The sequence below is a fragment of the Phalaenopsis equestris genome, unplaced genomic scaffold (genome assembly GCF_001263595.1).
Source record: "Phalaenopsis equestris unplaced genomic scaffold, ASM126359v1 Scaffold000278, whole genome shotgun sequence".
Classification (NCBI taxonomy): Eukaryota; Viridiplantae; Streptophyta; class Magnoliopsida; order Asparagales; family Orchidaceae; genus Phalaenopsis; species Phalaenopsis equestris.
The window spans coordinates 132,525-145,072 of NW_018164720.1; the positions used below are offsets into that span (position 1 = coordinate 132,525).

Below are 12,548 nucleotides of genomic sequence, written 5' to 3' on the forward strand. Positions count from 1 at the left end.
TAGAGAATGATCCAATTAAGTTCAGCCAAATCAAACAAAGTTCTAATTCTCATAAGTGGATTGAAGCCCTGAATAAAGAGATTAAGTCTATGAAAGTCAATGACGTTTGGGATCTCATTCCATTACCTGAAGGTGCAAAGCCTATTGGTTGTAAATGGATATTTAAAATAAGAATGATTTAAAAGATAATGTAGAGAGACATAAAGCATGTCTTCTTGCAAAAGGCTTTACTCAAAAGAAACATATTAATTAGAAAGTGACTTTATCTTCAGTTTTAATGAAAGACTTCAAAATTATCATTGCACTTGCAGCACATTTTGATTTTGAGTTACATCAAATGGATGTAAAAATAGCATTTTTAAATGGTGATATTCATGAAATAATTTATATGATGCAACCAGAAAATTTTGAATCATGACCCAAAAGAAGATAGTATACAAATTAAAAAAATCTATTTAGGAAATCAAGTAAGCTTCCCGATGTTCCCGTCAATGGTATTATAAAGTTCATCAAGTAATGGTCTCATTTAATTTTGAGATGAATATAATTGATGATTGTGTATATCATAAATTTAGTGGGAGTAAGTATATGCTTCTTATACTATATGTGAATGGCATACCCCTTGCTAGTAATAATATGAGTTTACTGTATGAAACCAAAAGGCTTCCAAAAACAAAATTGAAATAAAATATCTCAATGATGTTTCTTTTGTCTTAGGCATAAAAATATATTGTGATCACTCTCACGGTATATTTGGGTTATCACAAATGAATTATATCAAAAAAATAAAAATATTTGGAATGTAAAATTGTAAACCATTTGACACCCCTATTGCTAATGGAAACAAATTAAGTCTCAATTTGTGTCCCAAAAATAATCCTGAAGTTCTAGAAATACAAAAGATTCTTTATGCATCAACTATTGGGAGTCTAATGTATGCTCAAGTTTGTACACATCCAGATATAACATATATTATTGGATTGCTAGGCAGATACTCAAGTAATCCTGAGATAGATCACCAGAGAGCAGCTAAACAGGTTACGAGATATTTATAAAAAAGAAAGGATTACATGCTTATATAAAGAAAATCAGACAAATTGGAGTTCATTGGATATTCTAATTCAGATTTCGGTGGTTGTCAAGACAATCGAAAATTCACATCAAGTTATATCTTCTTGCTTACTGGAGGAGCCATTACTCAAAATAGTGCTAAACAGTCTTATAGCTTCTATATCATGGCACTAGAGTTTCTAGCATGTTATGAGGCTTCTAACCATAGAATATAGCTGAAAAATATTGTTAGTGGATTACAAATTTTAGAAGATATTGAAAAATCGTTAAAATTATTTTGTGATAACAAGTTAGTAGTGAATGTATTCTAATAATAAGAAAAGTACATCAAAATCAAAACATTTAAACATCAAGTTCTTAATTGTAAAAGAAAGAGTTCAGAGTGGATAATTATTTATAGAGCATATTGATACAAAATCCATGATTACGCTTACTAAAGGTATTTCATCTAAAGTCTTGGATTAGTGTAATGCTCATATAGTTGTTTTATCATTTGATGATATGTTGGTTTATGGGAGTTTGTGTTTAGATATTATTTTGAATATTTTGTATATTTTATATTTATAAATATTTCTGCAGATATAAAGAATTTATTTTATTCCACTTTGATTTATTTTAAGTTTATCTCGTAAAGGAATAAAATTGGACCACATTACATATAATTTTATGTTACACATCTATATATATTGATATAAGTCATTCAGTTATATTAATATATGTGACCATTGATGGATTTGGTTATGCAAAATTAACAAAATTGTTTTGATCTTATATAACTTTATTTAAAATAGCAAAAGATTTGAGCTCATAAAGTTATATATATTTTGTATGGAGCAAATTTGGACCAAGTGGGGATTGTTAGTAAAATAATCAAATATGTGGGCCTACATATATAATTAAAGGTGTATTATATATTATTTTAAAATTAAATATTTTTCAAGTAATCTACTTTAGATTAAAGAAATAAAATGTTGAATATAAAATAAAATATGAAATAATTATATGTAGATATTTCAAGTAATCTACTTATGATTAAAGAAATAGAATATTGGATATAAAATAAAATATGAAATAATTATATGTAGATATAAAATTTCATATTTCTAATTATATAATGGACTAAAATGTTAACATGACACGCCCTTTCCGATTAAATGCGATTTTTCAGCAAGGACACAGTCATTTATAAAGGATTTTTTTAATTATAAAAATATAATCATTGTCCACAATCCGAATGATGAGAAAAAAATATTTTTATTCTCATTCTCTGACATCCCATTATCAAAAGACTACAAAGATTTTTCTTAAGAGAAAATCATATTGAATTGAAAGATTCATAACCCAAAATCTTCTTCTCTCATGGATCAAGGTTCGCTTTTATATTTGTTTAATTATTTATATTGGTGAATTTGACATCTTCAGTATATGGTTCTCTATTCAAATTTAGTTAAAGATTTTACCTAACGATAAGGGCTCAAAATTAGTTTAGTTCAAATCTGGTGTAGCCTAATTAGAGTCCTTTTGTTTGGTGTATTACATTTTTTTTAGGCTAAACGTTTTAATTTGCAATACATCAATTTCCCTAATCAATAATGAACTCTTCGCATGAAGCATTTGACAAAGGTCATGAAGGAGAATGTCTTTATAGGATAATTTAATATAGAAAGCGTTCATGTAGTACAAACAATAATATAATGAAGAAGCCCAACGAACACAAAAAGATATGAAGTTATGCAACTCCAAACTTCATACACCCAAAAGACCTAAGCAATGTAGAACAATAGATTTGGCGAAGGTGGGTCAGCACAAATTCAATCTCTAATAAGTATAAAATGAGCAAACTATGTTCACTCAGAGTAGCATATATCTCCTGAATTTATCTTGATTCATAATTATGCAAAGTTTAGAATCAAATAAATAAAATTTTTATCTAAACAAGTCAAATGCCAAAACGAAGGAGCTCGGGATTGTTCAATTCCTTAAAGCGAGAGGGCAGCTGCTAGGTTAATCCAATTTTGAGATAGCTTGTTTGAGGAAATTAAAGGATCAAGCAACTACTCAAGTCATTGGGGTTTTCCATGATACAAGTACAGTAGAGAAATCCTGACATCCAAAACTCGTACAAATCAAAATATTTAACTTATATTTTATCGACACGTGTGACATATTCTATTAATACACATGTTTGTTAGGGGGTCCGTTTGTTGGTAATATTTTCAACCCAAGTCACATTCCTCAAAATTCTATGCGGTTATTATTACACGTAAGCACCAAATTAATCAGGCAATTTAGTCATTAGATGCCCTAATCCATAGTAAGAGTTGTAGGTTTTGCAATAGCCAAAGATCATATCATGTAACTTCCAACCACTTATTCAAATCTTTGCATGTGTAACATTTTTAATTCTTGGTAACTTCTCATGAAACAAAATGTGCATTGTGTCTAGATCAATAAAATAATTTGACTAAGTTCATCCACTTCGAAATCAAACTTTGTTTTTGATTCTTGATGTGATTATTCTAAGAAATGTTATTTCACTAAATATGTTTATAATCTATCCAAAGTTTTTGATGTTGTATTGCAGTTTTGCCATTAGTCACTCAATCTCTGTTAAGGTCATTCGTTATGTTGTACAAACTTAGGACAAGTTTTTGATCCTATAGTTGCCCCTAAGTAAACGTGAGACCCATTTTGCCCCCTCACGAATGAGCACTAAAATTGAAAAATAACTAAAAATCTAGCCTTGAGTCGCTATCACCATCTTCAATGCCAACGAGTTCCTGAGACAGCGACAACCACTTCCTCTCATCCAAGTCTAGCCACCCTTTGCCTCCATATGTTTCTTGTAAAATTTCTTAACTTATTTTATCACCTAGCCTAGAATTTTTGGTTAAGAGAAAGGAGATGAGTAGCTACCGTCAGCTTAGATTTAAGATTTCGCAGCTTTGATATAGTTGCACCGATCCTACACTATCACGCTAACATGGAAATCATACGCAACATCTACGGAACAAATCAACACGTGACATGTGAGCCGGCCCCAATCTAGCCAAGAGTATTAGTAATAGAATTTTATCTTATTGTGTAAAATTACAAAAACAATCCTAATTAAACATAGAAAAATCCAAAAAATATGGTATTTTTCATTAGTTTCTTAAAAATCAAGGGTTTTCAATTTAAAATATAAAAAGAATATTTTTTTCTAGTTAATTTAAAATTTTAAATATTTTTTGCAAATATTTCATCATATATGTAATTTCCTTCTAGATGAAAAAATATGATATTTTTTGTGGTTGAATTATATGAAATATATTACTTCTCAATGTCCTTGTTGCATTTTCATCATCATCTGTTCAAGCATTTATTAATGATTACAATTATTATTATTATTTAGCATAGAACAACCTACAAAAAAAACCATTATTTTAGTATTTTTATTTTTAATAGAAATTCTATTTTGAATTTTCTGTTAAGTAAAGTATGATTATGATATTCCTTACCATCTTACCATAAGTGTTAGTTTGTATTCTTTAAAATTTTCCTTCTAATCTCAATTAATGTGATTATCCCTTTTGAGGCTTGCAATTATGTACTATGGAGTCTAAATTTTATGGTGTCTTGCGAGTTGTGACGAGGTACTTTGGAGGTTGATTTTAGGGAATTTTTCTGGCTTCGGTGATTTTTTTTTTTTTGTTGTTGTGGATTAGTTGTTCAATCTATTGTCCCAGTGATTGATGAATTCCAACAGATAATACGGCAAATTTTGTTATTTTTCAAGTAAGGTGTTTATAATTTGCAAGATTTCTGGGATTATCTTTTATGAGTTGGCTCAATTTAAGATTTTTGTTTCTTAGTTACATGTGACTTTTGTCAATTGAGAATTAGGGGTAAGAGAAATGCAAGGAGACTTTATGTTTATAAAAAGACGGTTTCAAGCATGTAAAAATAATAGCCCGTTTATTTATTAATAAACTTCTAGTTGGTTGTAACATTCTTTCTAGTCTACTTCTTGATTAAAATTTTCAAGATAAACCATCTCCTTGTACAAATAGGAGGCTTGATTTCATGACTTATTTCCCTTAACCTTAGTTCTTTCCTAAATATTTTTATTGATTTGCTTGAGTGATTGAATTTATTCAAGTTAGAGATAATCTGATTTGTTTCCCAGTGCAGGATTTTCAAATTCATTGAATGATTTTCTTCATTCCGAATTTCTAAACATTGTTTCTAGTAAAAACTATTGAGTTATCATCTACGTTGAGATTCTCCAATTAATGAATGATAGTCCAAACTAAAAGTTTGTGATATATGAAATTATATTTGTTGCAAAATTATGTGCATCTCATTATCGACTTCAATTAGAAAATCATAGACCCTAAAATATCATATATTAAATTACATCAAAGAGTAAATGATAATATTTCCCTTTTCACCTCCTTTTGTTCCCTACTCACAAAGGCATAATCATCCTCCAAGGGCATTTTACTGCTAATGCATGGTAGAACATTACAAAAGAGCTATAGTTTATAATACTCACATGGTCATTAATACTAGACATTAAAAGAGGAAAAATAATTAAAAGCTAATTATGAAAATGTTACAAATGAACATTTTCATTTTTTGGTGTCCACGGACAAAGCGTGACACAATGAAAAAGTGCATATCAGTCATGTTTAATTGTAATAACAATATATATATATATATATATATATATAGGTGTGCTTGATTCTGATTCGAAAAGCCCGGGCCACGGGATTCGAACCCCTGACCCGAGGGACTTATGCCAGAGGCCGCATTAATGAGTCAGGTTAGACACAGACACAGACACACAGACACACAGACACACACGCACGCACTCACGCCGCGCGCACACACACACACACACATGCTGCTCTTTCGTGAATCTTCAATTCTATATTTACAGCATAAGTTACCTAATTGCAGTAGTATTTAATTCATTTGGTTGACAGTAATCCCAGTATGACCCTGACTTTACAATTTGAAGAATACACTGATTGAGAATTTAAGAAATACGGAGATATGGTAAGCATCAAAATATCAAATTCCTGTTATGAGTATGACTTCTCAATTTGCAGAATAAATTACATCTTAAAATTTTCAGGGTATGGAGACATGCCAAATATCCAGACATCAGCTCTAAGAAAACACAGCTGAGCTCTATCATAAAAAATAAATTTGACGTAAGGTTAAGAAAATTATTTATTTTAAGAAAATATCTACATAAGGGTTCCATTAGAAACAAATTATAAAGACACAGAAATTGCAGCTATTCAAAGGCATCTCCTGGTGAGAATTCTTATTTAACTAAAATTAGAAATGCCAAAAAAAGAGAAAAAGTAGTGAGATGAACAAACTTCCATGGTCCATCTACTAAAGATCATTTGTGACATGTAGTTCTGAGGATGAACTTATTTCTCAGTCAACCCAAAACAATGGCCAAAACTAGAAAGCATTTGTCAACCTCTCACTTTTTAAGGGACAAACCAAAACTTTAAGAAATGGTACTCACAAATTTTTTTCCTAGATTACTGTAAGGGTCAAAATAGAAATATAGAAATAAATCGCATTTAAGTTGTCATAATCAAATCATTCTTCAACCCAATAGGTCGAAGATACCGCATAAATAAGTTTAAACAGCTTCATATTGTTTGCGTTAAGTGTCCTACGCTACAAGTTGCAAGGTAAAGTTAGCAAATTATGATGCCAATGACACAATCTAGAAGCTTTGTTAATGCTTAAAATGAGATAAAAGACTTCTACACAAACGAAACAAGCTAACTAGCTTACTTAGTAGACAAAAACCATTGAAAAGGTTAATTAGTTAAATATGTAGAAGCATTTTTGTCAATTCTAGCAAACCTGAGCTGCATTGGTTGATAACACTGGTATGATTTACTTAAGAACACAAACAAAGGCACATTCTTGCAAAAATTGGGAAATTCAAAACCGACTTTGCTTGAACATTACAAGAGAAAATATTTTTCAAATAAGAACAAAGAAGAAAAGGAATGGAAGTTATAATTGCTCTTACTTTTTTTTTACACTGGAACATATTTTTTCTGGTATTGTATTATAAAGATAGCCTACAGAGAATATAGCATTAATATAAAGATTTGCTTGTAAGAAAATGTTTAACACCAATTGGAATTCAAAATGCAACCATAACAAGCACACTTTACAACCATCTATCTCTCATTTAATATCACTTGCCATGGCCATTAGAGGTGTTCATAATCTTTCAAATTTCAGAAAAAAAACCAAAATTCTTCAAATTTTGAAAACAAAAAAATCAAGCAAAATATATACAAAAATGAGAATATATAAGGAGGCTCTTGAGAATATATAAGGAATCTCTTTTAAATTTCACTTTAATCACATTTTTCTAGCAATTCAGACTATTAAAATATACAAAAGAAATCATGTAATATTAGGAAGATAGAAAAATATCATTCAACTTTTAGGTAATACCAAGTACTACTGTTTAAATAGGAAGCACAAGAAAAAGAAAGGAGCTTGTCCTTATGGATTGAATTGTACCTTCACAGCATACAATCATGTGCTAAAGCCAATTTGCCGAATAAATTGTGAAATTTGTCAAAACTACTAACTCTTCGAGGATAAATAAGATATAAGAAAACTATATTAGAAGTGAAGATGGAAAAGGAAGCATCAATCAACCTAAAAAAGATACGCCTACTGAATAATACTGCTCAAATTGGGTTGACATTAGACATAAGAAAATACTAAGCAATCCTATTTTTTACTGAAAAGTAACCAAAATAAAATACATATCAAGTCCTAACAACAAACTTAAGTCATTTACATACATACCACTCAATTCCTATGAATTTACATATCTAACACCTAAATTCTATTTTTTATATTTATAACATTCAAATCTTTCATATCACATAAAAAATACCACCATTTTAACCTTTAAGAGTGAAATACATCTTTTCCATGTATAGTTAAGGTGGTAGGTAAGTAAAGCTTCCAAACTTTAATAAATTTTCCCCGACTCTAATCTACATATCATATTTATGAAAAAGTTAAAGACAAAAAATCCCATCAGAAAGACAGTAAATTTATAGCCAAAAAGGTACAAAGGAATGCAAAAACCACAGGCCACTCATACTTTAGCACCTACCGAGTTTGCTTTAATAGCCTCTTTCCTCCGACATTAGAAAAGTATACAGCATTTCAAGTTTTGGAAGAGCTTACATACTTCTTGAAAACTTTAAGGATGAAATCAAGGACAACGTACACAAACTCATGAAGCAACAGCTCAATAAGTCAGAAAAGCATGTGTGGAACTGATTAAAGTCTGTACTGTTTCAGCAGAGCAACAGACGCCAAAACAAGTTGCAGAATAAATAAATAAAAATAAAAATCAGAAGAGAAGGACATCTTTAATGGTAAATGAAGATGGGAAAGAAATCATTAATAGAGAGAAAATGACTGCTTATCAATGCTTATCAGCCATCTTGTCAATGAAATCACTAAGTTTCAAACAGTCCCAAAGAAAACTGGAAACAAAACCATAAAGAAATTAGCTTTGTTATTTATTTCATATAGAACGCATTATGAAGTATTGCAGTTTATTTCTTCCGATGTCAGAAATCCATGATCAAAGCCAAGACGGCAAGATCCACATCACGATTCCATAAGCATAGAAAGAAAATTCAAAATTCCTAAATCAGGAACTCCATGAAAAAATAAAAAACGGAATCCAGCGAAGCACTAACCCTGACTCAACAAACGGTTGCAAATGGGCAGAACCTCCATGAAAGGGCCAAGCTTTTGATGCTCCGCCAACAACTCCGCCAAGTACTGGCTATCATCATCAACATAGAGACAGATAAAGATCGCCGAACATTAAAAATGATTACAAAGGATCACGGTTAAGAGAAGTTAGAAACGAATAGTGAAAAATCTCATCTTTAATATAATCTCGTCTCTGCCAATACCTATCTACATCAGGACTGCTTCTTATCTGTGGAGAGAGGGGCTTAGCGGGGTAGAAGCAATCGCTGTGGTTATATAAGCCAGACATGCTTGCAAAGGGAAAAGTGTTGCAGAAAAGAAGTTGGGAAAAATGGAAGAAAAGAGTAAGAAAGGGGAAAAGTTGATGGAAAGAAAGAGGAGAAAGGCGAACTGGTTGAAGCTCGAAAGGTGGCGTTTTTGTCTATAGGGAGACGTCTCGAGCTCCCCTTCTGTGTTGGAAGCCCTCCAACCCATACAAAAAGAAAGATAAATTGGGGCGTGAAAAGGCAAAAAATTACGAGTGCCCAGAAATCGAGTGCCTCCTTCAGTTCTTCCGAGGAGGTTTTTACTATGTTCCTGGATTGTTTGAGGTAGGAAGCTTACAATTTTACAGCTTAGGAGAGTGTGAATGAGCGGGTGGCACGATGAGGCTGCCGAAGAGCTAAAAAAGCTTTCCGGTGTTTACATATTTTAACTAAAATTTAATTAATAAAATGCTTTTTATGTATATTGAGACGAAAATAATATAAAAATTAAGAAGATTTTTATGTATGTATGTATATGTATGTATGTATGTATGTATGTATATGTATGTATGTATGTATGTATGTATATGTATGTATGTATGTATGTATGTATATGTATGTATGTATGTATGCATGCAATTAAACTCTTATATGTTTTATATCTAATTCCTGAATTTTTATATGCTTATAAACTATAATCTTTAAATCACAAATAATTTAAAGTATAATATAAAATTTTATAACTTTATTTGGATGTAATTTAGATATTTGAGCATTAAAAAAACAAATATTAAAATTTAAGAGATGGCCATATAGAGATATAATAATTTAATAGTGCATTGGAAAATGTCCTAAACTAATTGATTATTAGTTTATCGAATTCAACATAAAGTGCACATCAAAAATATATCAACGCTAATCCTGAGGAGATCTAACAGTTCGGAGGAGAATAGTACAATGAGAGATGACACCCACCGATAGAAGAATGTGAGACCCACTTATCCAAGTGAGTGCAGCTGTCGTAGCCAAAACCAGCAGGGTCAAAGCTGACCATCCAACTAAAAATGACTGAATAATCACAGTAAACTGTTCGGTCAAAAACAAGATAAAATGGCATCCCAACCAAAGACCAAGATGTCGACCTGAGGGAAGACTCAATCCCTCAGCATATTAATCAAATCGGGGACGTCCGAAAGTCTCCACACTTATTATCAAGAGCGAACAACCAGATTAGATGAGGCGACCGACAATTTTGACCAAGCCTAGCTGACCGAACTGGTTCTGCCGATTTGAAACAAATCAAGCTCATCCAACTGAGCTTAAGAGTAGTCAGATGACGAGCTTATACATGTAAATACCAAGAATAACATACATTGGTTTCTTTAATGTAAGGGGCATGACAATGTACTCTCCCCAATAAATAGGAAGATCATTTCATGAATAAGACATAGGGTATTATTATACATACTCTTCACTTCTCTCTCTATCTCTTGTCTTACGCTCCATTCCTTAGGTATGATTCACAAATAAATTAAGATTCAATATCTTAAAAGGTGTGGTGAGTGTTTATTATGTCATGAACAAGAAGAGGACCATCCCACAAAGAAGAAATCCACAACAGCGACGCCGATAATAAATATTGAATGTGAACTAGCAGATACTGGAATTGAAGAAACAAATATTAGTTGCCATCCATAACGCATTGTCTCGGGGAAGAGATCAACACCTCTAAGAGGAAGAGTCGAATCCCAAGGGTTAAAGAATCCCTCATACCCTAGAAAGCGAAGGTGACTCCTAGTACTTCGATAGTGCTGGGTCAGGACCGATCCAATGATACTGATTCGGGCATTCTAAAGCTCCCTCATAGCCTGAGAATGTTTTTTCCTATCACTATTTGAGGTTAAGCCACAAGAGTAGTTTTAAAATCTTAACACTAGTTATACAAGGACAAAATCGATCTGACCGACCACATAGTCACATTTGATTCAGTTATATGTTTATTAAGGATTTTTGGCATCTAAAATGTCGTCTCTTCTTTACCACGTTAAGGAAGTCAACTAACATGAGTCAATTTTACATCTTTTACCAGCTTTTATTCCTGTATTTTTGTACTGCAAAATAAGTTGATTGTACAACACAAGTGCACATCTTAAGTAGTATGCAGTTTAAGAGTCTGTATTTCGATCCCATGAGAAAAGTCTAACAATTATTTCTGTAAAAAAATCTCTAGCTTACTAATTTAGTTAATCTAGCTTGACGAGATTACAAAGATGGTTTAAGTTCTAAAACTTTACAAAATTATAGTGAATGACAGGCAACATAAAATAGAAATAGCATAAAGATTTTGTGAGTTCCTTCTAAATTGATGAAACTCGTGCCTCTGTGATTTAGTGATTGTGGTGGTCATACTTTTTCTAAATATTTTCATATATGATTGTTGTTAATTGGGGATATAATACTTATTATGCCTATGTCTGGTCGAAAGAAGTATGGAATCCATGAAGTTGAGGCTTCCTCATCCTTATGGCATTCTGCATACTTGTTTGATCTTCTAAAATGATTGCATAATTTCACTTGAATATGTATATCCTCTCAGAATTTTGTGATTAAACCTTTGTTTCCACTTTGCAATGGTTAGATGTCATAGCTTCATGAAATTTTTTAAAATCCTAGTTGGTCAGATTATGAGTAAATTAAGTTTTTAGATTAACCAACAATTTAGGCCATGAAAGCACGAGAAAACTCTAAAGGAAAAATATTATGAAAAAATCACGATTAAATCCACTACCCCCATACCACAGAAACACAAAGAATGAATTTAGCCACACATCATTGAGAAACTCATAGTAAGGGAAATTATGCAAGGTTTAATTGTAAGGAGCATAAATATGCAAAACTTACATTAATTTGTCTTCTCCACATATTTAGCAATCCCTCCTCTCATACAAGTCTCTCACAACTCAAAAAACAAATGAAACTCTCACCCTACAAAGTTTCCACAAGAGGAGGAAAGCTCTTAAAATTTCTCTGAATCTTGCCTCCAATGACTCATTGATCCAGAACTTTTCTTTCAATGCTAAGAAGAGGCCAAGAAGCCAAGAAGAATTTCTCTCTTGACATAAACAAGTTTTTATAGCTAGTTTTTACATTAAGGATTCAAAATAGGCATCTAAACTTTTTAAATATGTCACTGGATCCGAAATAGGCAAGAAATCATGTAAATCTGATTTCTGGACTTTTGGTGGTGTGGCCAAGCTAGAAATCAGTGTGGTCACACCAGGTTATGGCTTGGTCATGCCAAGTTCTGGTGTGATTGTGCCAGACAACACTATATCAAGATTTTTTACTCTATTTTACGTCTTTGATACATATAACTTTCACATCATCAACAAAGATCTTTCTTAAGAGTAAATCTATGATAAATCAATAAAAAATAGTAGGTAAAAT

General features: G+C 31.5%; 1 protein-coding gene across 2 annotated transcripts in view; it reads right to left on the reverse strand.

The window, feature by feature from the left end:
• LOC110024904 (KH domain-containing protein SPIN1-like) overlaps nt 1-9,502 on the reverse strand; it is a 58,865-nt gene extending 49,363 nt beyond the window's left edge. For both annotated transcript variants that reach the window (XM_020725096.1, XM_020725095.1), the window contains exons 1-2: nt 9,060-9,502; nt 8,838-8,926 (exon numbers count right to left, since the gene is read on the reverse strand). In XM_020725096.1, coding sequence (XP_020580755.1) covers nt 8,838-8,926; nt 9,060-9,145 — 175 coding nt within the window. In that variant the 5' untranslated portion in view covers nt 9,146-9,502. The remainder of the gene's footprint in view (nt 1-8,837; nt 8,927-9,059) is intronic.
• Between the last annotated feature and the right edge of the window lie 3,046 nt (nt 9,503-12,548).